Consider the following 26,858-nt stretch of genomic DNA (forward strand, 5'->3'; position numbering starts at 1 on the left):
GCACTCAGGTCACTGAGATTATAGGCTACCAATCATTCTAGTAAGGACCCTTGCTATTCTAAGCTCATCATTTTTATAAGATGCTGAAGATTTCATGATTGACAGTTTCCCATCATAAGTTCCCTTCATCAATGCTCAAAGACTGGGGAGAAAAACCCCCCACATGCTGGCTATCTTCCTTTTAGCAGGGCCTATTATTAAGTATTTAGCTGGCCTTCTTTTCTTCCAAGGTATCATTTATTCATTATTTCTCATCATAGTCAGAGGTAATAACAATCAAGACTACTTCTGAATGTCTCTTTTCTTGGCTCCTTTTCATTTTCTCACTCTCTATTCCACCAAGGGCGTGAGTGCTTGCCTAGTATACAGCCATCACGTTAGCTATAGAGGAAACAGTAAGGCTGAGGTAATGAAGGCTCTTCCCTTGATGGGGCAATAATAATAGAAAATGGGACCCAAGGTTAGAGAAAGAAAGGACCTCACTATTGCCTCTTTCCAGATCTTTAAACATCTAAGTATCACTATGCTAAGAGTTAGGGATACAAAGATACTCTGTCCTCAGGAAGCTTAACTTCTATTGGAGGAAATGACATATTTATGAATGTATATACAAAGTATATGCCAAAAAGAAGTAAGAGAATTTTGGTGAGGAAGGGAAAGTAACAATGGATGGCAGAATCATGTAAGAGGTAATGTCTGAGCTGACTTTTAAAGGAAGTAGACTCCGAGGCAGAGAGAAAGAAGGGATACATTTCAAGTATGGGGGAACAATCTAGGCAAAATCATGGAGATGGGAATCGAAACCCCAAAAGGGTAAACAGCTTATCCAAGGTCACCAGAGTAGCAAAGAAGAGTCAAGATTTGAACTGAGATGCTCTGACTCCTAATCAATCAATCAATCAATCAATCAATATTTAGTAGGTGCCTACTATGTACCAGGAATTGTGCTATGCACTGGATATAAAGAAAGGTATATCCAACATTCTTTCCACTAACCTATGCCATGTGTGGTCCTCAAGTGATGGAAGAAGGCAATTTAATCCTAAGAATTCTCTCTTACTAATACAATCAGGGAAATCTTTATACCTGGTAGCTTATTCTTCTCTAAGAATTCCTTCATCTTGTTCTATTTAAGCATTGGGAAAGAGTGAGTTGGGAGAGGAAGGTGACAAGGAAAGGAGAATCTTTATGAAAATAAAAATTAAATATGATTAAAAAAAACAAAAATGATACAAATGTAAGTTAAAAAAACACCAGCACTTACTCTACATAGTAGACACCATAAACGGGGTCTTCAATCTTTTCCCAACCAGCAGGCAATTCTGAAAAAATAAAATAAAGAAGATTCTTAGTGATCAGAGAGCTAAAATCAGAATTTTAGCATTGAGGGGTGAGTATGGATTTGACAGCTGAGCAAGATGGAAGAAAATCCTCATTCCATCTAAAAATATATGTCCTAATGAATGTATGCTTTATTATTATAGTTATTATTTATAACTATGTTTTCTTAGGTGAAGTACATTTAAGCATTTTACATTTTAAGCAGCAGAAGGATGGGTGAAGGAGAGATGACCCTGAAATACAGTCTCAGATTTCCTTTCTAAATTAAGCTATTGCATTCTCTTTTTTTTAAACCCTTACCTTCCATCTTAGAATCAATAAAGTGGTATAATTCTGGGAATGGGGGTTAATAGTGATTTACCCAGAGTCACATAGGAAGTGTCTGAGGCCAAATTTGAACACAAGACCTCCAATTTCCAGGCTTGGTTTTCTATTCATGTAGGTGCCCCCTCTCACATTCATTTTTTAGGGGAAGAAAAAAAAACACAATACAAACTTGATTTTATCCTCTATTTCCTGGTTCACATTATTTATAGTTTTCTCCTCCCTTTTCTTATCTTCTTTATAGGACAAGAAAAATGCAGGAAAATTAAATCTTCTCTTCCCTCTCTCCCACCCCCTATCTAATTTCAAACAAACCAACCCAGGACTATTCTTTTTTTCTGAGAAGAAAATATAAGTAAAATTACTTCACCCCTTATTCCTAATTTAAATTCTATTGATTTTCCAGTGGATGGGGGTAATAGGATATAGGAATAGATGTGATTTTATTTTATCTTTTATTTTTTTAAAGAGGAGTTGGGGGGGGGGGCATGGCATACAGAATTAGACCCGTGACCTAAATTTCCCAGCCAGTTTGTATTTGACATAAGACCTTCCTGACTCCAAGGCTAACCTTCAAGCCACTATGTCACATACTGACTTTTATTGTCATTGAGGAAATTCTATTTATTAAAATCAAAATGTGGACATGTATTTTTAAATCAAGATGCATACTTGAAATTGCTTCCTTTTATGGCAATCAATACATTTTACTAAATGTCTATCCTATAGAAATCCATTTTGGGTGCAGATTTTTTCCAGGTCTTGTCTTAAGGTCACTTACATTCTATGGCATTCTAAGGTATTATGCCAATCTGTAGCTCTTCTTAGTAATAAAGAAGGTGTTGGGGGGAAATAGCACTAACCACCATAATCGTCTCCTATCAGGCTTTAATTCTCTGGCATATATGACCCAAAATATCTTCAGGAAGTAATGTGTTTTTCTTTATCTTATTTCTATTTTTTAACCTTATTTTGATGAGCACACCAAAAAAAGTCTTTTTTCTAAACATAATTAATGACTGAGACAACAAAGTTGTCATATTTTATGCCATGATCTTTTTATTCCTTAATTAAATCCTCACATACTATAACTAAATTCATATTAAAATTATATTTTGACAAGGAATGCCATTCCCAAACAAAGTTATGAAGATCAATCTGACTTGAAGATGAATAACTTTAAAAGATATTTATTCTGAAACACAAGAATATCTTTCCCTTCCTTCCTTCCTTCGTTCGTTCGTTCCTTCGTTCCTTCCTTCCTTCCTTCCTTCCTTTCTTCCTTCCTTCCTTCCTTCCTTCCTTCCTTTCTTCCTTCCTTCCTTTCTTCCTTCCTTCCTTCCTTCCTTCCTTCCTTCCTTGGATAGGCAATTGTATCTTTCAATTAAGGGTATGCAGCTGTATAGCTGACATTAGCAAGAGAAGCCCCACTCTTATTTAGCCTTAGCTAAAGAAAGAATAGACTGATCAAATTCAGCTTCATGACCAGAGTTTAAAACACACACACACACACACACACACACACACACACACACACACACACACACACACACACACACACACACACACACACAAAAAAAACCAGGCAGCCTAATTACTCAAAGTTTACATTCGCTTTCGGGTTTGGCTGAACATCGTGAGACATTCATTTCACAGCTTTTATTCCACATGGTCCTTGTTTGCAAACAGAGACAGCCCCCGCCCCATTTAATTTTTTACATTTAACAGGTTTTCAAGGTGTTGGAATCCTTCAGCCCTAAGCAGCTGAGTGTACACGCCAGGGCTCTCTGCAGATGTTGACATCACTTGGCATTCTCATAAACTGAGGCTGGGAGACCTTTCTAATGGGAAGGCTCAGGAAACAGCTTGCCTAAATAACACTGAAAATTGCCATCTAAATAAAAAACAAGCCAGAAGAATGTTTCCAACCAGTTAGGAACAAAGAGAAGAATCAGGAAATTAAAAGACATAAAATGTGGCATCTAATTTCATGCTTCTTCTTTGATGGGGCAGATGAAAGTGCTAACCCCGTGGGAATAGGGCTGTGGTGCATGGAGAAAGACTGTTTCCCTGGGATAAGTCAGGACTTTTTCAAATTAAATTGATTTCTTCAGATCATTTGCCCCTAAAATAGGATGATCAAGGATGGACAGGTACAGACAGGGGCTGAAATTTCTTTCGAAGGGAATGTTGATTTTTAGATGGAATATGGATACAGTTAAAAAGTAAATATCTTAATTTATAAAAGAAAACTACAGATCTCTAGGGGTCTTCTTGGTTCCTCCAATAAAGTTAACTTATTTTGTAGAGTTACTAGAGGACAATCAACAGATGCCAGCTGATGGAGAAATAGTATGGAGGGAGAATTTGAACAATGGGCATGGCGTTGGGAAGCCCAGGTGGGAGTACAGCTGTGAGATCCTGGGCATTTCATTATAGTTCTCCAAGAATCAATTTCCTCATTTGTCTAATGGAGTAATAACCTTTGTATTTCTTCCTTTCTAGTGTTGTAATGAGGTTCAAATGGGACCATGTCTATGAAGGACTTTATGGAAACTATAAAGGAACTATAAAAATTATCATTTTATTTAATATTACTAATAACATTATTTAGTAGTAATAATTTTCTATATTAATAATATAATTGTGTAGTAATACATTTTATTTAATGTTAATTATTAATGCTATTAATTAAAGTTATTGATTTTATTAAATAAGAGCAGAAAGATTGATTGGGAATGTGGCCAAGTTCCAAGGGCAAAGTTAATGCATAGGACTGACTCAAGTTTAAAAATACAAACCGTATGAAAGTTCTTGAACAAATCTCCTAATCACAATAGCTCTCAGACCAGGGGACAGGCTGTGAAGTCATTCCTGAAGAGCTCTGAGAACAGAGATCTCTCTTCTTTGGTTTGGTCTGGTGGCTGACCTATCTGGAGGGGGTCCCATGCAGGGCTGAGGAGAGATTGGGGGCAGTTGCTGGCTGTATTTGAAAGCCCCGTTGATCTCGAAACTGGGCTCCCAATCATTCTGTCACAGCAAGAACGAACTTTAAACAGCCTAATGTTTAGACTTGGAAGTTATCCCACTAGATTGATGTGGATATTTCTTTCTAGAATGCAGATTTCAGCCTAATTAAACCTGCCCCATCCTGTGCGATACTCACTGGGGGAAAGGGAGAGCAGCCCAAATGCTGGGGACTTCCTTTAAGTACCTTTCAGATCAACTGGTGCAAAATTGCAAAAGCCATAAAGACATCACAGCAGACTTATGGCTTTTTTTTTTTTTACTCAAATGCAACATATGAAGAGAATGCTTTTTCAGACCATATTTTTTGTTTTTTCTCACCCAAATCCATTAACTTTAGTTATCCCCAAAAGCAAGTTCATTTCACTTAGAGCAGTCCACAACTCAGAATATTGGTTACAAGGGTGCACTAGTTAAGAATATGGCTGGCCAGGAGATTTTTGCGAGCTCTTTGACAATTCTAAAAAAGCAACTATGTGTTAGAAGTCTGGATTGAGCTGGGGCAACTCAGTTCACAAATCAAAATTCTAAAATCAAATCACATGGGTCAAAAAGGAAAGCCACCAGGTGGACAGCATTCTTAGAGGCAGGTTAGAAAGAGGCACTCTGGGAAATGGGAAAATGTGAATTCAAACTTACTGGCTTGGGGACACAGCCTCAATTGTCCTTATCTATTAATTGGTGATAATAATAACACCTGCCTCATGGAGTAGTGGTGAGGATGATTTGAAATACTAATGAAAAGTGATTTGCAGATTTAAAAACACTATATACATGTTAGATTTTTATTTTTTACATTTCGATATTCATAGCTCATAAAGAAGAGTGCCCATTATTTTTTGAAATTAAGATTTATTCATCACAGAAATGGGTTATATTGGATAATGGTGGAAGAGGTCTATGAGAATAATTATGTGTGTGAATATTTATTGACATAAGAAAGAGGATACCTTATATATTATGTGTATATATATATATGCATACACAATCCATATATACACACATTCATCCATCTATCCATCTATCTATACACACTCTGTCTGTCTGTCTGTCTGTCTGTCTCTCTCTCTCGTTAGGCATTGCTAGGACACAGAGCACTGGGACTGGAGTCAGTCATCTTCCTGAGTTCAAATTTGGCTTCAGACATGTGAACCTGGGAAAGTTGTTTAACCCTATTTGCCTCAGTTTCCTTAGCTATAAAATGAGCTGGAGAAGAAAACAGCAAAGCCCTCTAGTATCTTTTCCAAGAAGATCCCAAATGGGATCGTGAAGATTGGACAGAACTGAAAAATGACTGAACAATAACAAGGAAGTGTATAGACCCCTGAATCATGTCTATGCTACCAAATGGGTACACTCCTAGCATCACAGATTTAGAGATGGAAGGGATCTCAGCTGGTAATGAGTTTGATTCTCTCATTTTATAAATGAGAAAGTGAACTCCAGATATGTTTAGTGACATGCTCAATCATGGTTACTCTGTCTGAGGCAGAATTAGAATCCTGACCTTAAGAGCCATTTACTCTTCATTTTTCTCCTATATGTACTTTCCATAGAGAATCATAAAATGACATGGCTTATGTACTCTAGATACTATGGGTTAGGTGGATCCACAAAGAATCATAAAAATATTAGATGGCTACAGAAACGTAACTTTGATTTTTTCTATATTTTGTTCCATTATTTCCCATCTTTATCATTCATTTTAAACTGGAAATATAATGGCTCTTGTAATTCATCAGTGATCCAATGGATACTGAATGCAAAGGTATTGTTCTTTCCCTTTTTACAAACTTTCATTTGACCCTAACTATAATGTCATAGCACCTTTCTAATAAATATGAACTTCAAATCGATATTGATAAAGCCAATCACTGTGGTCCTGTTCCTAATTGCTTTCAGATCATTTCATTTCTGTTCAGGGACCAAGGACTGTGGCTTGGGTTGCTTGAACAAACAATTCTTATAATCTATTATGGCATGGGATCATTTTTGCTGTCCCTTTTAATGGTTTTGGTCGTATATTGTTAGAATGAGCCAATTAGTTCTGGTGTAATTTCTCTCCAATTGTCTTAATATATAGGATTAGCCTCAGTGTCATTCCTCCCACACTGACCACAAGAATAGTTTCTTGTATGTTTTAAATATAGAATGGTCAATAGTTTATTGACTGTTGCTAGCACATCACTCCACAATAGATATAGCCAACGCATTAAGGAAACCAGACATAAATGATATTTGTTGCACAATCCTGGCTAACCATGCTGCTGGACAAATATGTAACTATCATGTCCCCCAAAAGACAAAGAAAATTTAGAATTAAATTAGAGGGGGGAAAAGTCTATCTTATGTAGTTACACATGTGATGATTATTTATAGCCAATAGAGAAACAAATAGAACTTCATGTGGACCCAACCATTTTGGATCTGTTACTGATTTTTCTGTTGAAGGTCTTTATATATACTAAGTCTCCAGGTTTTATATTGTGCAGCACCCCAAAACAGTGCATATTCGGACTGAGGTCCCACATACCTCTCCTGATAGAGGAGACTTCCCCACCACCCTTAAGGGCTGGCACAGCCATCAAAGGGCAAGCCTTCACCGAGGGGAGATCTTCATTTTGTCTCCCTAAAGTAATTCAGGGACTCTGGGAGGGAGTAGTGAGGGAAGCCATTTTCATCAACCCTTTCCTCACTGCCTTCAACTCTTATTTCTCCATCTAAGAAGTGAGTGTCCCCCAAAATTACCCACATAATTTTAGGGTATTTTATATTCTAATTAATCTATGGCCATAATTTCAAATTGTTCCATTAGAAGTAATATTAAAAGATTCTAATCTAAGATGACTATTCTGGCCAATCTTCTTTGGCCTCCTGCAAGTTTAATATCAACCATTCAGTTTTCTCTTCTAAGCATTAGGTGGTTCAGACTCAAATGCTGCAAATTAATTTCAATGTTGTTGAAACTCACCACAATAAAAATGTAAATGTGCTGCTAATTATCTCTCTTACACTCAAAGCAAACAATGTCCGACTTCATTTAAAAACCAAAATAAAATTTTTTTTAGATTTTCTGTGAATCTAGTTTTTCCTAGATAAGTTACTAATATTATTATTGGTAGCTAATACTAAGTATTTAAGAACTTATGAGATATATGAACATAAACTAGGAAACATTATGCAAGCAAAGCTCTAGTTAGTCCTTAATTTACAACCACAACAAAATCTAGCCAGGGACCACAACTACAACACACAACACAACAGGGTTACCATCATTTCTTGTTGGTCACTTGCCAAAATACAGGAAATTCAACAGTTCAATCAGGAATTACAGCCAATTCTAAATTTCTCTCTTTCCTTCTCATTCATTCACCAAGCATTTATTTCTTGGATGCTTTATTAAATGAGAAAATGTAGTTATGATCAACTTTTAAAAGCAGAGGGCAGCCACACATGGTGGGAGATGCCTATAATCTGATCTGCCTGGGAGGCTGAGGGTTGTGGATCTCTGGGGCCTGGGAGTTCAGAGATGCAGTAGGGTGTGAAGATTGAGTGTCCACCCTAGATTTAGCATTAATATGACAGAAGCCCTATAGATATAAGGGTTGCCTGGTTACCTGAGGAGGGGCAAATCAACCCAGTTTGGAAACAGAATTAAAGCTCCCATGATGACTAAACAGGGGATCTAGACCAGGAACAATTTCAGAAGTTTCAGTCTGGGTGAGATAGGAAGACCTATATATAATTAATAATGATGATGATGATGATGATGATGATGATTATGGAAGCAAAAGGAAAATCATCTGAGGGTTCCTAGAAAGTCAGAGGAGCCTTAATATAATCTCAGGTCTCTCCATGCCCTTTTCTAGGCTCTTTCTCCCAGATTCAGTTTATTTCTTTCTAAAGCCTCATCTACTAAGAACTTTCCTGTAGAGAATCCAATTATTATAACTAGAAAGTCAGCCGTATTTCATTATCAAATTGACCTTTTGGTGATAAATCCAAACAAAAATCATAATTGGAAAGGTGCAAAATAATGAAACAGAAGGATTAAGCAATTCACTAAAGACTTAAAAAAAATATAATCTAAGGCATGGAGCAAACAGAAGGATAGGAAGGAGATTTACCTAGTTCACTGTCCAATTCCTCGGTGTGTACCCCTTCTTCTCCAAAGGAAGAGCAGGAAATGAGATAGAAAAGAGGAAAAGAAAAATTCAGACACCAGCACCAAGAAAGAAAACACCCTTTAGAAAAAATAGCGTCCCACACCCCGATTTTGTTATCTGGACCTTACCTGCTCTTGGCTCATCTCATTTCCACCCTTGGAACTCTTCAGACCCCAATCAATGCAAATCATGAAACATCAAGTGCTTGTATTGGCAAAATAATTATAGGGATCATTTCCTTGCATGTCAAAATAGGATTTGATTGGTTGTAAAAGATGACAAATGGCTTTGCAATTTCCATGTTCTTAAGTGAGAGTCACTTATTAAGGATCTCATTCCAAGTGAATAAAGCTGCCAGGCCTTTTAATATCTCACTCCTTTTAATCCTTCAATATTCCTCTAATCAGCTAAGCAATTATGCTCACAATTAAGACATTACTTAATTTTTAAGGACTTTCAGTGATTGAAAATAAAAGGCGAGGTCAAAATGAGAAGGCATATTGTACAGTGAACTTGAATCCAATGTGCAGTTTTTAAAAGTAATTCTACTTAAATAGGACATTTCAAGGAAGCTCAAGAATCTCTATGCTCATTGTCCTGGATATATCTCAGGGTCCATATATTTACAGAAGTGTGGGTGGCATCCTTCTTCCAGTTGCCCAAGACAGGTCTACGTTTCTTCTCTCCTGATGCCCAGTACCAGCATCTCAGCTTTTGAAACCTACTGGGATTCTGTCATCTCTTATCCTCTACATGGCTACATATTGATAAGCCTGGTTTCTCCAAAGATAGGGCAAGGATGGATCAGTTACTTCTTTTGCACCCTTCATACCACCCGGCAGAATTCTAGGCGTGTAATGGACACTAGAGTCAAATTTCTTGAACAGAACTGAAAAGGTTAATTCCGGTTCACCTCATTGTAATCCCAAGTTCTGATGGTGGGGATTAGATTTATCCTATTTAGATGTGGCTCTGAGGGATGCTTGGGAAAGGAACACATAGTCCAAATGGGAACAAATCCTGAAGGAACCTCGAGTCACAGAAGGTAAACCAGCAAACTAGACTAGGTCCTTTTATCCTGGACATTGGGCTTTAAGAGTGGATCTTTCTATACCTTTTGCATAACAGAGCATGTTTACAATATCACAATATGGCATCGAGATTTGGGTAACAGAAAGGGGAAGGCAAGCAAACCACCCATTGTGACCAACAGTACAATACGAGTTTATGTACACAATGCACTCATGTCATGGTATCAAAGGCACACTAGAAAACTTTATATACATACAAATGACAAATAGCACCCAGGAGTGAATATTGGGGACCTCTCCGGGGTGAGTACTGACAGTGGTATCCTTGTGCACATATGTATGATTTTATGCTAGGTTTTAGAATGGTTTTTGTTCAAAGGCACGCAATTAGATGAACACCCAAATGAAAATCCATATATATTTGTTGGTTTTTGGTTAGGCTTCTTTTTTATTTTGGCCAGTTAATAAACATTATTAAGCACCTACTATGTACCAAGCACTGTGATAAGGGCTAGAAATACCAAGAAAGATTAAAGACAGTTCCTGCCCTTAGGGAGCTCACAATCTAAAAACCTAGGATGAATTCTTATTCTGAAAGCAAAATACCTATACCTAATCATCTGTGTTTGGGGTGAAAATATGCTCGCTGAAAAACAAATGGGAAAAAGGGACAGGGTCACATAGTAGAAAGAACTTTGTTTTCGTTCTGGTTTGACCAACTATGTAAACTTGAGAAAGTCACAACATCTCTGGACCAATATTTTATCTAAAAAACAAGGCTCTGGGCTGGCTGATTCCTAGGCACCCTTTTATATACTCCAACTATCTAGGGAAGCTAGTGAACAGATAGAACAATAATGGGCCTTCCAAGGGGCTTAGAATAGCAGATCTGTAGCTGGAAGCCACCTTAAGACCAGTCCAACCTTCTCCTTTTACAGGTAAAGAAACTGAGGTCCACAGAGTCATCATTTGCAGGTATTAAGCAATAAAGGTAGAGTTTGTTCCCAGGTCCTTTGACTCCAAAGCCACTGGTCTTTCCTCTTCACATGGAAACCCTTCTCAACTGTTATTGTTCAGTTTGACCAAAATTATCTGGAAATTTGGGGTCATATGGCATTAAAAACAAAACAAAACAAAAATCTATTACCTTCATGTCTTAGAAAGAATACTGAGCATAGGTTCCAAGGCAGAAGAGGGGTAAGGGATAGGCAATGGAAGGTAAGTGAAGTTAAGTGACTTGTTCTGGGTCACACTGCAAAAAAGAGTCTGAGGTCAGACTTGAACCCAGGATCTACCCTCTCTAGGTCTGCCTCTCAAACCATTTAGCCACCCAGCTGTCCCTCATGGGGCATTTTGCTAGCTAAAACGCTCTAGCATTTTCATGCATCTCCATACAACAGTAATCAGCATTCACAATCATTTACCATGAGCCATTGCATGGGTTGCATGTATGATTAGAATTCTTTGCTATTAGAAATAAATAAGCTAGAGTATCTTCAGTACACTTTCATAGCTGAATGGGTTTTTATTACATTTGATGTCCTTAAAAATTGGAACTCTCTCTACAAAGAATACTTATTTACTTTGCTTTTTCAATGAGATGTGATTTTACTGGGAGGGGTATTCCCTCGACTGATGAAGGTCACAATGGCTCTGTTATAAAGTAGACCATGTTTCAAAGCTGCCATGGTTGAGGAGCCCAGTACCCCATAGCCAAGAAGGAAATGAATATCTCTGAACTTGGAACTGACCCTTGGAGAAAAGACATGAAGTCCATCCCTGGGATCCAATCTAAAATCTTTGCAATGGGGAAGGACTCACCAGTGCTGACCCTCCACCGGCATATGCTTTGAAACTCTACAGTTATTTCCATACTACAATGAAATGCTAGAGTAAGACTTCATTGGTGATAGGGGGATGTGGGGGGATCAAAAAGTAGAGGAAAGATTTAAATTGCACTAGGACTTTTGGGATATTTTTTGTAAGGAAATATGCATGTTACACAACATTCCCAAATAGCCAAGACCCTCCATTCCAACATTCCATTGAAGAGCAAAGGACTTTTCCTGACATCTAGTAATCATAGAGAAAGCCAAGAAAACCATCAAGATACAACATGGCCCTAGGTTAGGGCACTGAATCCCTGGACTTTTTATTCTAGCTACAAGTTGCTGATGGAAGTTTAGTATAGGGAAAGACTTCTGAACTTGGAGTCAAAAGATGCTGGTTCAGATTATGGCTTGGCTACTTCTGCGGGATTTGGTCAATCAAATAATCTGTTGGACCTCAGTTTCTCAAGCTGCAAAATGAGAGAGGTATAGGAGGTGATCTAGAAGGCTCCTTCCAGCTGTGGGCTGATGATGCTCTGAAATAGCTTTAATGGGAGTTTTTGCACATTTTGTAAATAAAGAATTTACACCCAGCATTTAGTTTCATCTTTTTGTATTGGTCTTTACCAGTATCATCTACTCTGGTTTGGAAGTTGAAGGGTGTAATGGCTATGTTATTTTATGGAGTGCCAAGAATAGGGAACATCATATATCAGAAGGCACAAGCTGCAGGTCTTGGAAAGATGTGGGTTCAAATCCTATCTGTACCAATACTAGGTTTATAAATAAACAAATCACTTTAAGAAAATTTTTCTGATTCCATTTATGCTAACATCCTGCTTCTGTTAATTATTTCTCATTTATACTGTCTATAATTTGTCTGAACATAGTTGTTTGCATGATGTCTCTCCCATTAGACTGAGAGCTCTTTTGCCTAATTTGTTATCTCCAGCACTTATCGTAGTTCTTGGAACATAGTAGGTGCTTCATAAATGTCTCCTGACTATTAAGTTTACCCCTCATCACCCCACTTGATCTTCATATGTATTTATTCTTCTTTCTCATTGAAATTCTATAAGGTTGTAAATGATGGACCAGTGTTCAATCTTCCGTGGCACATGGAGTTCCCACCCTGGCAGTTCTCTATATGTTGACGATGGGATTATAGACCTCTGGGAACATCATGCATCATAATAAAATGAATTTACAACTTACACAAATGCAGTGATGCCTTGTGCTGTCTATTAAGACCCAAGGACAATATAAGAAGATTATTGACGAAAGTTCATTACACCCTAGTGCAATGTGTTTTGAGTAATTATTCCACTGATTCATAAGCTCAAATCTGACACCGAGTAGCCGCCAGCCAACACATCAGCCTTTTAATTCCTTTGTGTTGAAAAGAGAATGATGTGATTTGGAGAATAGACTTCAGTGTACTAAAAACAAACAGACCACTCTGTCTTCCTAAGGATTTCCTTTCAGAGAAATTCAAGCTATAACATTTCTAAGCACACATTTTCATTAGGAACTTATTGAGCCAATAAGCCATTTGCAGTTTTTAATTGGAAACGACTCAGCTGCTTTCTTGAGAGATTACATTTCTCACATACCTGAGACTTTCTCGAAGTTGATATAGACACCTAAACTCATTGAGGTCTTTCTTTAGTCTTAATGAGGTTATTCTGGTGGGAAAAGTCTGACTTTTTAGCTAAAACTGATTCCTAAATTTCCCCAAGACTCTGGATGGGAGATTTAAAGATAAAAACATCTTAGATACCAGTTAATCCAATCTCTTCATTTTACATATGATGAAATGGAGCACCAGAGCGATCACTCGAGGTCCCCCAGGCTGATACTTATACCGAGTTCTTCTGATTCTAAAACCAACATTTTTAGTACTATTTCTGTGAAGTAGAACAGGGTGCTGGTCAAAGTTAGAAATATCCTACCTCTGATAGTAACTAGGAAGTGGACCCCCAGAAGTCAATGAATTTCTGGATAGGTTAGGCCAATCTTCTCGTTTATCTAAGTCAGAGTAATTGCAAGTTGGATTGCTGAAGGAAGTTACCATACCAAGAATTCCTCTCACTGACAAAACCACAGGTCCTTCAAAAACACGTGTGTTTGTGTGTGTGTGTATATATACACACACATATATGCATATATATCCATATCTATCTATCTATATCTGTCTGTCTATCTATCTATATCTATCTGTCTGTCTGTCTATCTATATCTGTCTGTCTATCTATATCAGTCTGTCTGCCTGTCTGCTCTATCTATCTATCTATCTATCTATCTATCTGTCTGTCTGTCTGTCTGTCTGTCTGTCTGTCTGTCTGTCTATCTATCTATCTATCTATCTATCTATCTATCCAACCAACCATCCCTCTATCTATCTATCTATCTATCTATCTATCTATCTATCTATCTATCTATCTATCTATCCAACCATCCCTCTATCTATCTATCTATCTATCTATCTATCTATCTATCTATCTATCTATCTATCTATCTATCCAACCATCCCTCTATCTATCCATCCAACCATCCCTCTATCTATCTATCTATCTATCTATCTATCTATCTATCTATCTATCCATCCATCCAACCATCCCTCTATCTATCTATCTATCTATCTATCTATCTATCTATCTATCTATCTATCTATCTATCCTAGGAGACAAGCGTGAGGACATTGACGTAGGCAGATGACAAGCTAAGATGGTGCCAGGGGAGAGATATGGAGAGGCAATTGCCAGTTCCGTATCACCTGTGACTTCTGGATGAAGCCCTTAAGACGTTAATAGAGTTGGGTCTCACCATCTATAAAGCAAAAACTAAATGGATGAAGACAGATTATTGTCGAGTTTATAAGATGCAATTAGATGGCTCTCCTAGAGCTACAGAACTCATCAATCAGTGTATGTATTAAATAATCATGCTTCTGCAGCAACTTTCCTTACAAACGTATAAGTTCAATAAGAAAGTATCCTGCTAACATTCATGCACGCTATTTGTTATATTCTTCCACAAACATTTTCCAAACCTCAGCCATCACGGCCAAACAGACTGTCCCCTCATCGCCCCTTACCATCATCTTCACATTCTTCCAGAGGTTTCTGTTGTTTGGTCAGGCACCGAGGGTCTAGCCAAGATGTTGTTTTTGTGTTGTGGCTGAAAAGCAGAGAGGAAAAAGAGCCCCTTGTTAATAAATGGATGATACATCTGCAAGGAAAAAAAGCAGTGAGCTTTCTCTGCTTTTGTTCTGTGCCCAAACCCAACATCAATGGATTAATCAACCAATAAGAATTGACTGAAGGTTGCTATGCTCCGGGCACTGTTCTAAGAACTGGAGACACCAAGAGGTGAAAGAAAACACCAGCACCTTGAAGGAGAGACAAATGTACCCATGTGGCACAGCCCAAAGTCCCAGATCCTGCATTCCATAAAAGGGATGGGGGTAGGTTCAGATAAACTCAATTGGAAAAACATGCAATAAATCTCATCTAAAACTCAAATCACACTAGCAACCATAGCAGAGAGTGAAGTGAATAGAGGGAGAATAATTTAACTCTTTCTTGCCTTGGTGGGGTGAGGAGGAAGGAGGGATTGGTTGTGGAATTTGCTATCTTAAACCTCTTTCACACACAGTCCCAAGAGAAGGCTTCTACCTTAAGGAGGTCTTCATGAAAGACAGTCTAATATAAATACTGAATAAAATGGGAGTGTAAAAGTCAGAAAGACACAAGTGCAAATCTTGCCTCTCTCCTATACTGGCTGTGTGACCCTGAGCCAGTCATCTAACCCCAGGCAACATTCTAAGACTTTAAGTTGGAGAAAAACTATAATTGGAATCAGTAAAAGTTCCTCATTGGATAGCATGAAATCACAGATTTATTCAGAAAAAAAAATCAATGTTAAAAACAAGTAGGAATCTAGAGTAGATTATTTAAGATCAGCTTGGGTATTCATGCCATTGATTTTTTTTTTCCTTAAAAGGAATGGAGGGGAAAAGTACTTGGCAAGATAAGTCACAAAACTAGAATATCTGCTTAAATGGGGCATGACCAGGGGTCAAATCCTGTGTAGTCTAATCCTCCATTTCATTAGCTATACATATGCCATCTCTGCAACCATAGATTTAGATCTGAGAATAGTCTCAGAGGCAAAAAGATGGTATTTTAGATAGAGGGCTGTACTTGGAATCTGGAAGACCAGAGTTCAAATCTATCCTCAGACACAAGCTATGCAATCCTGAGTCACTTAAATCTTTCTCTGCCTCATTTTCTTCATCTATAAAAAACTCTGCATCCCAGGGTTATGCCGATCAAATAAGATATTTGTAAACTGTTTTTTTGCAAACATTAAAGTGCTACATAAACACAAGCTATTTATTATAATTTCATTATTATATCATTATATAATACATTACATCATATAATAATGTTATAATATTATTATTTCCATCCCTCCTCCTTTTATAGATTTAGAAAATGAGGCCAAAGAGATATTAAGGGTCAGAGTATATATGTGAATCTGAGTTTTCCAATTCTGATTATTTATTCTTTAAATTGTAGTACAAATAATAGCAGTAGTAGAAATAGTGCTGGTGGTCAGTCGTGGTGGTGGTAGTAGTAACAATACTACTGATATGGTAGTAGTAATTGTAGTAGTAGCAGCAATAGTATGAGTGGTAGTAGGAGAGGAGGAACAATAGTATTGGTAGTGATGGAGGTGGTGCTGGTGGTGGTAGAAGTAGTAGTAGTAGCAGTAATAGTAAATATAGTACTAATAATAATATAGCTTGCATTTAAACAGTGCTTCAAGGTTTGCAAAACTAATTTACATATATTTCATTGGATCCTCAAAAAACCTTAGGAACAGGTTCTATTCTTATTCTTATTTTAGAGGAAACTGAGGCAGACAGAGGTACTGTGACTTCTCCAGGGTTTCCCAGCGATTGAGTGCCCAAGGCTGGATTTGAACTCCTTTCTTGCTGACTTCGGGGATGGCGCTCTATCCATTATACCAACTGGGTGCCTCTAGACTTATTTCCCTTGGGACGTGCTTTGGGATGAGAAGGCAAGGTGAGTTTTGGTTGATCAGGTCAAAGTGGGAAGATTGTCCATCACTGACATCATCATCATCATATTATTATTAATACTAGCTAACATTTCTAAAAGAAGCACTTTACAATCATTATGTCATTTGAGCCTCACAATTTAGGAGGCACAATTGTTCATATTTTACAAAGGAGGAAACTGAGCCAAAAATGGTCATTTGACCAGGAACACACAACTAATAAGTGTCTGAGTTTGGATTTGAACTTCAGGGCCAGTGTTCTATCTATCGGGCCACTTAGCTGACTCTAAGCCCCACCGCTTTCCTTCTTTGGGACACGGTGTAGGATAAACACAACAACCTACTTCAGTTGTTGATCACATTGAAGTGGGAAGATTTTACATCCTTCAGCTACAAGCAAATATTGACTGGATCCTGACTATACGCTTTCACATAAATGATCTCCCTTGGGCCAGCACTGCCAACCAAGGTGGCTACTAGCTCAAAAGATTTCTGTGAAGTTCAAAAGAAAATTTATCTATGAAAACCCATGGGCCAGATTTAGGGTTTCCACCTCTTCTATACAACAAATATCAGCACAGGGCTTGGACCTGAGTTTCCAGGACTACATGGGGCTTAGTGATGAGGTGCTCCCTGCACTCATGCACTCATGCTGGTCAGGACCTTCTTGACCACTCATGAGTAATAGAGAATTCCTCTGAGCTGGGGAAGATCATTCAACCAGTATGTGTCGGAGGTGGGATTTGAACTTGGGTCTCTTTGGCTCTGAGGTCAGCATCCCATTCAAAGGAACAATTATGATTACTATTTCTTCCCAGCTCTAATTCAGTCCTGGCTTCAGCCTAAATTTCAATTTCATCTTTGCAGAACTATTATAATGAGTAGAGGCTGTTCCTATTTGCAGACCGACAAAAACTCTCTCTCTCTTTCTCTCTCTCTCTCTCTCTTTCTCTCTCTCTCTCTCTCTCTCTCTGTCTGTCTCTCTCTCCCCCCTCCTCTCTCTCTCTCTCTCTCTCTCTCTCTCTCTCTCTCTCTGTCTCTCATTCTCTCTGTCTGTCTCTCTGTATTAGGACCTTCTGACTTAAAACCTGGAGGTTGCAGTTTGAATGAAAGGTCTGGTATTTCCCTCATTACCCTGCATAGCAATTCTCTTGAAGAATGAATGAAAGCCCTTTAATTCATTCATGTACTTCAAAGGGCCTAATGTCTTTCATTAATCTAAGACTTCTAGATTGTACTTTAGAAACAGTGCAGGCAATACAGAATTACCCTAATAAAAGGAGCTCAGAAAGTTTGGGGAATTTCATCGCTCCGCCCGGACAATTGCCACAGCTCAACACTGGATGGTGTTCACAAGGGCTAGATTTAGTCATGGTTCTGATGCGTTAGAAAAATCTCTCAGAAACACATTGGTTATGTTGGAAACAGAATAAGTCTTTCTCAGCTTTCTCGCTCACCAGTTTGGATTATATTAACAGTGCAGACAAAGTCTAGTACAGTTAAAAAAGAGCCACATGCAGTCAAGAGATAACACTTCAAATTCCAGTTCAGAAAATCTTGCTTAGCTGTTGGATGACTACGAACAAAAAGCTTTCCTAAGCCTTGCTTTTTTATTATCTGTAAAATGGGTATAGTAATACACACATGGCTTATCTCAAAAGGTCCCTGGGAGAAAGTACTTTATCAACTTTAAAGCGCTATAGAAATAGGATTAATATGAAAGTTCATTAGATTATAGGTCTGGAGGCTGAAGGGATAACAAGAAACATTAAGTGCAGCCATTTTATTTTATAGATATGAAAATGAGGGTCCAATGAGGCTCAGTGGTTTGGCCAAGGTTATATAAGTAGTAAGTGGTGAACTCTGGGTATCAGTGAATTACTCCTCTCTTAGTGTGTGTATGGGGGAAGGCGAGAGAGACAGAGAGAGAGAGATAGACAGAGGCAGAGATACAGAGAGATGAGAGAGAGAGAGAGAGGCAGAGATACAGAGAAAGATGAGAGAGAGAGAGAGAGAGAGAGAGAGAGAGAGAGAGAGAGAGAGAGAGAGACAGAGACAGAGACAGAGAGAGAGAGAGAGAGAGAGACAGAGAGAGAGAGAGGGAAATGGAGAAGTAGAAGGAGAGAGGAGAGGGAGAGAGAGAGGGGGGAAGGGAGAGGGAGAGAGTAATAGAGAGAAAGAACAAGAGGAGGGGAGAGGAAGAGAGAGAGAGGAAGAGAGAGGGAGAGAGACAGAGACAGAGAGAGACAGAGAAGCAGAGAGACACAGAGAGAGAAAGACAGAGATAGATACACACACATAGAGAAAAAGCCAGAAACAGACAGAGACAGAGAGGAGATGGAGAGATAGAGACAGATACAAGCAGAGATAGAGAGACACAGACAGACGCAGAGGGGACAGGGAGAGACACACACAGAGAGAAGGAGAGTGCTGACAATATGATTGATTAGATTTAATCCCACAAACATTCATTAAAATACCTACTATGAAGAGAGAGCTCTGTGTTAGGCATTAGGGCAAAGAGAACAAAGAAGACACAGTCTCTGCCCTCATAGAAGCTTAAGAGCAAAGTCTGGGCTCTGAAAATGATTTCATAAAGGGCAACATGATAATAATATCTGATTTAATGATAATAAAGACATTGATATAGTGCTATAGGGTGTACAAAGCCCTTTGCAAATATCCCTTCATTTGATCTTCACAAGCACCCTGGAGGAAGGTGTTATTATCCTCTTTTTACAAAGGAGGAAGCAGAGGAAGACAGACGTTAAGTGATTGGCCCAGGTTTGTAAGTGTCTGTGGCTGGATTTGAACTTGGACCTAACTGACTCCAGTCCTGGAGCTCTATCTACTGAGACATCTGAGCTGCCACCAGCCTTTATATAGGGAAAGGAGTCGAGAGCTGTTCTGGACCTTTTTGTGCCACAGACCCTTTTGGTAGTCTGGTAAAGGACTTCTCAGAAGGATGTTTTTTTCGAATAATTGAAGGCTCTGCTGTTTTAATAAAAGATGAGGGAATTCTTCCAGCCATGTTCACAGATCTTCCCACTCCTGGCCCTGAAATCTCTGTGGATCTGAGGATGGGAATCTGTGCCCACCTTTTTCAGTCCCCTCATTTCACCAGTGAAGAATCTATGAGTCAGTAGAGCGAAGGGACGGCAAATAGTGGAAGAGCCAATGAATTCAATACTATGTGGTCCAGCTCCCTCCTTTTACAGATGAGAACATGGACCCCTATGGAGGTTATGCAACATACTCAAGGTCAGGCAGGTGCTACTGGGGTGAGGGTGGATTTGAACCCACATACTCTGACTCGGTGTCAGCGTTCTTTCCATTATACGACCCTGCTTCCAGTGGATGAAGAGAAAGGAACATCCAACCCTCCTTTCTGCACATAGTGGGGAATGATGGGCTTCTCCCAGGATACTGCAGGTGCCGTTCCTCTAAAGGCTAAAATAAATTTTCCACAATGACTTCCTGGGTTCCAAAGAGCCTAGCCACCAGTTTCACCAGTAACCTCATTCTCTCACAGCCCCTTTCGACTTATTGAAAGGATTAGAATGAATATTCTGTTCCTTCTTTGGGTGAACAGTAAAACATCCTAAATAGCCTCTTCAAGATGTAAATTTCCATCTGATCATCCTATGCTATATACTCATCAGTCAATCAGTTACCCAGCCAGTTTATATCTGCAGAAAACTCACATAGATTTAAGAATTAAAAATTAATTAATCAGAATGAAGAAAAAGGAGTATACTTTACTCTATAAAATAGACTTCTCCATTTTCGGTATAGGCCATCTCCCAGTTTTCAGGTAGAGGACCTAAGTTTTCCTCTGCACAAAGAGGTAGGTATTGAGGGAGCTTCTGAGATGGTTCCGTGATGGGAACAGTGGTGATGTTATTATTCACAGGGGGCAGGATTGTCTCTCTTGTACTATGGGTATTGTGCTCGTCTTGATCTCCAGAATCTGTGGAATACAGACACAAAAAGAAGTAAGGTCAGAGAAATTGCCTTCAGAGTCACCGGAGCTCAGAGGTGGAAGGGTTCGCAGAGAGTGTGTGGTCCACCCCATACCTTTTACAATATGCCCAACAAGTAGCCTATCTACCCATTGTGGACCACCTTCCATTGAAGGAGAACTTACATCCCCCCCGGTATTCCATGATTCAGGTAGTTAATTGGGCTTTGATCTGAGAGTTTGACCTCACATTAATTTAAATCCATCTCTTTGCATCTTCTATCCGCAATATTCAGGGGCCAAGTAGAACAGGTGGAAACTCTCATCCCCATGACAGCCCTTGAATGAGTTGAAGACATGTTTTCACATTTCTGGGTGAGGCAATCCCAGTTCCTTCAATTGACGTCATGAACTCAAGGCTCTTCACCGTCCTGGTTAGCCTCCTCTGGATGCTCTCCAGGACTTAACAATGCCCTTCCCAAAAGGAAGTGGTCAGAGCCAAACATAGCACTCTACATTTGTCCTGATGAAAACCGATTCCTATCACCTCCCTAATCATGGATGCCATTTCTCCCTTAATGGTCAATGGAATCCCAACTCTACATGGAGTATGCTCTAAAAAATAATAAAACGAAAGTGAAAATGTTTTGAGTTTCATTGCTTGGGAGCTTTAAAGCAGTTCTTGGCACTTAAAGCTTAATAAAAGCTTGTTGACTGCCTGACTGGCTTGCATTTTCTTTGGCAGAAGGCATCAAAAAGATCCATCAGATCGACTCCTTCAAAAAGGAAGATGTTGGAAAATATATTCAGCTTCAACAGCCCTCTTAAATCTTGGTTAGTTAAAAGAGAAAGAAGAAGCACCTTCATAACTCAAATTCCAAAGATTCTGAAGCAAAATAGCCCAGCAAAACATGACCTCAAGCTGCTTTGGGCTTCTATACACATGGGCTTTCTAAGTCAGAAGGGGTTTTTTGGGAGAAAAAAACGTTGCTTTTGAAAACAGGATGAAAAGAAAAAATAAGAAAGCACTATCGTCATGCCCTTACTAGCCACTGTTTGCATTAGCTCATTTAAATATTTTCAGTAGATATTGGCCAGAAGGAAAGACTATCTCATGAATTCTGATGGCCAATACAAACAAAAGAAAAATATGCAGACAGCATTTCAATGACTCAACTTCAAAGTTTCCTTTAGAAGGGCAGAGGGAAGCCATATCACTAGTTACTTCTGCAGAAGGCAGAAGGCTATAGGCTGTAGTTTAACAACAAAAATACCCCCCAAGTCACTGATTTTTTAGTAAAAAGGACCTGCATTCCAAACCTAGATCTTATATTTTATTACATCTGTGACCTTCAGCAAATTATTTGGCATGTTTGCTAGGACTCCTTTTTCCTTTGAAATTCTATACTCTTCTTGAGACTAGAAACATTATGACTTATTTTACAATAGAGTACTCTGGTCCTACAAGTCTTTTTGCCCTCTCATTTGGAAGAGACACAAAGAGAGCCACCACAGTTTGCAGAAAGGCAGCAGAAGACTTGATGGACGGAAAGACTTCACAGTCACAATTCTCTAAGAGTGGAATGGGTAGCCTCCCAAAGGAGTGGGTTATTTCTCGCTAGAGGACTTCAAGTAAAAGCTGATTTATCATTTGTCTGGTATGTTGTTCTGGGGATTCTTGCGCAGGTAGCAAATTGATTAGATGACCAATTCTATGATTCTGTGATAATATCGAATTCAGCTCAATTTAGTTCAAGTCAACTATTTATTGGATCTTTTAAGTCTTTGAGAGGGAGGTTGGTATGGTAGGCAGAAAGCTGACCACAGAATCCTGAAAAATCTGTTCACATCTTGCCTTTAACACAATGACTGGATGGCCCATGGGACCCTAGCCAATCGTCTAAAATGATGACTTGAAGAGAAAGCCTTAATCTGTTTTGGTAGAAGTAGGTCCTGTGCCAAAATTACAGGACCAGAAAAAAAAAGTACAAATACCCGTGTTATAACAAAAAGTTCTTAATCTCAAGTCTTATATGTATCTACGATAATTTGTTTATACACAGTATTATGGCTCCTAAGGTCTACTGGTTCCTTGAAACTTTAGGTATATAATAAATAATATATATTTGGTATGTATAATAAATAAAAATAAAAATATATTAGATATATAATAAATAAAAATATAATATATATAATAAAAAAGATAGGAATTTAATCAGAATTGCTCTGAGCCCCCAGTTAGGAAAATTCTTAGCATTTATGCAGAATTTGGGCTTACTGGGCTATATGTGAGTAAGACCAAAATTAAAGTTAGAATGATTTTGTATTATATTTTAGCATTTATGAATAGACTCCCACAGGGAAATTATGTTGGGAAAAGAGAAATCTTTTCTCAAGAGTTGGTGATATCAGCAAGGGCCTTTTCAAAAATGACAGTGGGGCCAATGGCTCTCTTCCATACCTTCCTTTTCTGCTGAAACTCAGTCGTACCTTCTCTTCTTTTGCTGATTGCCCTGACACTACCGGTTGCTGGCTCAGTTCTGTATGACCCCGATTCTTCCTGTCTAGCTAAGAATCTCTATCTGGATCCCTGCGAGTTTCCTTCCTTTTATACAAATTCTGTAGGGCATGACCAACTCTCTCCCAATTCAAGGAGTTTACTGGCTCTGTTAACTCAAGTTTGGATTGAATGAGTCAATTTATAAGTGTTATTATCTAACAAAGGTAATTGCTTTTAAGTGGGTGGGATGAGTAGATCTCTATCCTCTAAGTTACAAACATACTCTACATGCTACTTTACATAGCATTATAATAGATTCTGATGAAAATAAATGCTAGCCACTTTTGAATAATGGTCATATCAGTATTTATAGAGTGCTTTGTTTTATTTTATTTTTCATTTTTAAATTAATTTTTAATTTTTATTTAATTTTAATTTTTTCTTAATACCTTATCTTTCTCTTTTAATGATACCTCTTAAGACAGAAGGGCAAGGGCTAGGCAAATGGGGTTATACGGCTTGCCCAGGGTCACACCACTAAGAAATGTCTCAGGTCAAATTTGAACCCAGAGCCTCCTACTTCCAGACTTGGTAGTCTATACACTGTGCTACGTAGTTGTCCCTATAGAGTGTTTTAAAAGACTTAGAATGTGCTTCATATCTATCATCTCATTTGAACCTCATGACAGTCCTGTGAGGTAAATGCTACTACTAGCTGAACTTTACAAAGAAAGAACGGAGACTCAGAGACTAGAAAGGACTTGCCCATGTTCACACAGCTGGGCAAGTGTCTGAGACGGGACTGACTTTCAGTCACATCCAGTGTGCTAGCTGCCCTACTATGCTGACTCTCCAAATCATTATTGAATCAGTCAACAAGCATTGATTATATACTTATGTGCCAAACAGTGCATGAATAAAAAAGACAAATGAAAGACCATTCTTTTCCATTTTTCCTCTCCCCCTCCATCTAATTCCTAAGTAACCTTAGGCTAGGGCTAAGGGATGAAATAATTGGACTGAAATAAATGGGCTGAGCACTCCCAGATGAGGAAGCTATCTCTACCTAATCAGCATCTTCTGGGCAACTTATGGTCTTAGAGAAGTCCAATGACTTGAGCAGGATCACACAGCCTGTGGGATGCAGAGGCAGGATTTGAAACCAAGCCTTCCTAGCTTCAAGGCCAACTGTCAACTATGTGCTATTTTGCCCAATTTCTACCTATTGCTACAAATGACTACTTTTCTGAAAGGTGACCAAGCATCACAAGAAAGGGTCCTTTTGTCCTTCTCCAGTGTGCATCACAGAGTGGATGTACAGAAGGCAATACAAAGGTGCTTAGAGACAAAAAAGATGAGGAAAATCAAAGTTAATTGGGCACAATGGACTAAGGATGGAAATTTGCTGATTCTAAAAATTGCTCAGCACCAATTGAGATGAAAATTTTAGGAGTGAGGGATGATTTATTGACTGACACTTAATCCTCCAATAACCAGCAGAACCTGGTTTACAACAGTGGTGCCCCAGGGATGGAGTATTAAAAACAACAATGATTTGGGGGCAGCTGGGTGGCTCAGTGGATTGAGAGTCTGTCCCAGAGATGGGAAGTCCTGGGTTCAAATCTATCCTCAGAAACATCCTAGCTGTGTGACCCTAGGAAAGTCACTTCATCCCTATTGCCTAGCTCTTACCACTCTTCTGCCTTGGAACACAGCAATGATTCTAACTGGAAGGTGAGGTTTTATTAAAAACCAAAACAATAAGAATAATGATTATAACCAAGGGGCAAAGATGAGTTATGAGAAAATCATAGCTTTAACTGTCAATCAACATATGTATCCACTGGGAGACTAAAAGGGTTTTAGTTTGCTATAAAATGCTAAATAAGAGAAAACCGAAATGAAGGGGTGTACAACCCAGCTTTGTTTCTAAAATTCCACGTGCCAGTTAAAAATCTGGTTGTTTCTTTCCCTAGGAGGGCTTTAAGAACTAGTGTATTCAGACAGAGCTGCTAGCTGCATGAGTGAGGATTTTAATATCCTATGGAAAGCATTTCTAACAACTCAATGACTTTTAAATGATCCAAATATTTTTTAAAGCACCTTGAATGCTTCCTCAGAGGTCAGAGGCAGCTCTATTCTAAATGGAAACAAAAAGCTAAAGAGTAAAGGCCCTGCCTCAATCATACATTCGATCCATACTATTCAATTTACCAATGAATTGGGAATACCACGATTCTCCCAGAACTAGACATCCTAGGAAATCATTAGTATCTTGAGCCAGAAGTACCCAAACATCTCCACTGAAAATATTTTTTATTCATTTTAATTAAACATGTATTTATGAAGTGCCTTTAAATGTCTAAGGAGAGATTCACACCCACATCCATCACTTGGAGAGCACTAATCATTGTCCAGGTGATGAGAGATTGTTGGCATCCACAGATGTACCTCAGTTTCCTCATCTATCAAATGAGCCGGAGAAGGAAATGACAAGCCACTGCAGGGTCTTTGCCAGGAAAACACCGGATGAGGTCCCAAAGAGCTGGGCACAATTAAAATGAATTAACAAGTGCAGTTTCTAGTCTTAAGAGAGTTGCCTGGATCACTGAAAGGTTAGGTGACTTTCTCAGAGTCATGACAAAGTTAAAAAAAGGACTTGAACCCAAGCTTCTTGAGTCTGAGCACAGTTCTCTAAACTCTACTGCTTTCCCAAATTGTGTCAGTGTCATAGGAACCTAAATTATAAGAACATAGATACAGAAAACTAGAAGGTATGACCAGGACACTGAGGCTAATTCTCTCTCTCTCTCTTGCTCTCTGTCTCTCTCTCTTTTCTTCTTCTTCTTTCTTTCTTTCCTTCCTTTCTTAGTCTTGTAGTCAACAATGTATATTGGTTCTAAGGCAGAAGAGTGGTTAGGGCTAGGCAATGGGGGTTAAGTAACTTGTCCAGGATCACATATCTGGGAAGTGTCTAAGGCCAGATTTGAACCCAACACCTCCCGTCTCTGGACCTGACTCTCAATCCACTGAGCAACCCAGCTGCCCCCCATTATTTCAAAACCAAAAAAATGAGGCACATATAGGATAAATGACTTTCCAAGGAATCCAAGCCAGTTTGAATCAAGATTAGAATCCACGACTCCAAGTCAAGTTCCTTCTCTGTCAGTTTTGGACAAGTAATGAACGACTGACTGAATGAATGAATGGCACAGCATCTTTTATGTGTTCACCATATACCAAACCCTGGAGATACAAATACAAAGGCCAAGACTTTTCCTGTCCTCAAAGAACTTCTATTCTAACAAAGATAACACAGATGGGAAGTGGTGGGCAAGAAGGGTTGTTTTGGTATGGAAAAGCATGGGAACAATGAGTTGAGCCTATTATGTCAGACAAGTTGCAGCCTATTTTCTTGCATGTGTAAAAATTAAATATTTAAATTGTTTTATATTAATTTTAATTTTTACAATGATCCATCAATAATTTAAAAAGATTACATTTTAAATTATTGATGAATAATTTTAATGTTTGCACATTGTGATCTTTAAATTACTCCAGCCTACATAGATTGTTCAATCAGGAGATTAT

General features: G+C 38.6%; 1 protein-coding gene across 33 annotated transcripts in view; it reads right to left on the reverse strand.

Annotated features, from left to right (window-relative positions):
- MAGI1 (membrane associated guanylate kinase, WW and PDZ domain containing 1) overlaps positions 1–26,858 on the reverse strand; it is a 757,001-nt gene that overhangs the window by 102,842 nt on the left and 627,301 nt on the right. For 26 of the 33 annotated variants that reach the window (XM_056804389.1, XM_056804390.1, XM_056804397.1 and 23 more), the window contains 4 exons: positions 20,569–20,776; positions 14,816–14,898; positions 8,820–8,855; positions 1,265–1,322 (listed from right to left, as the gene is read on the reverse strand). In XM_056804389.1, coding sequence (XP_056660367.1) covers positions 1,265–1,322; positions 8,820–8,855; positions 14,816–14,898; positions 20,569–20,776 — 385 coding nt within the window. The remainder of the gene's footprint in view (positions 1–1,264; positions 1,323–8,819; positions 8,856–14,815; positions 14,899–20,568; positions 20,777–26,858) is intronic. The other 7 variants (XM_007500036.3, XM_056804383.1, XM_007500035.3 and 4 more) reach the window with 1 other exon arrangement.

The sequence above is a fragment of the Monodelphis domestica genome, chromosome 7, assembly GCF_027887165.1.
Source record: "Monodelphis domestica isolate mMonDom1 chromosome 7, mMonDom1.pri, whole genome shotgun sequence".
NCBI classification, from domain to species: Eukaryota; Metazoa; Chordata; class Mammalia; order Didelphimorphia; family Didelphidae; genus Monodelphis; species Monodelphis domestica.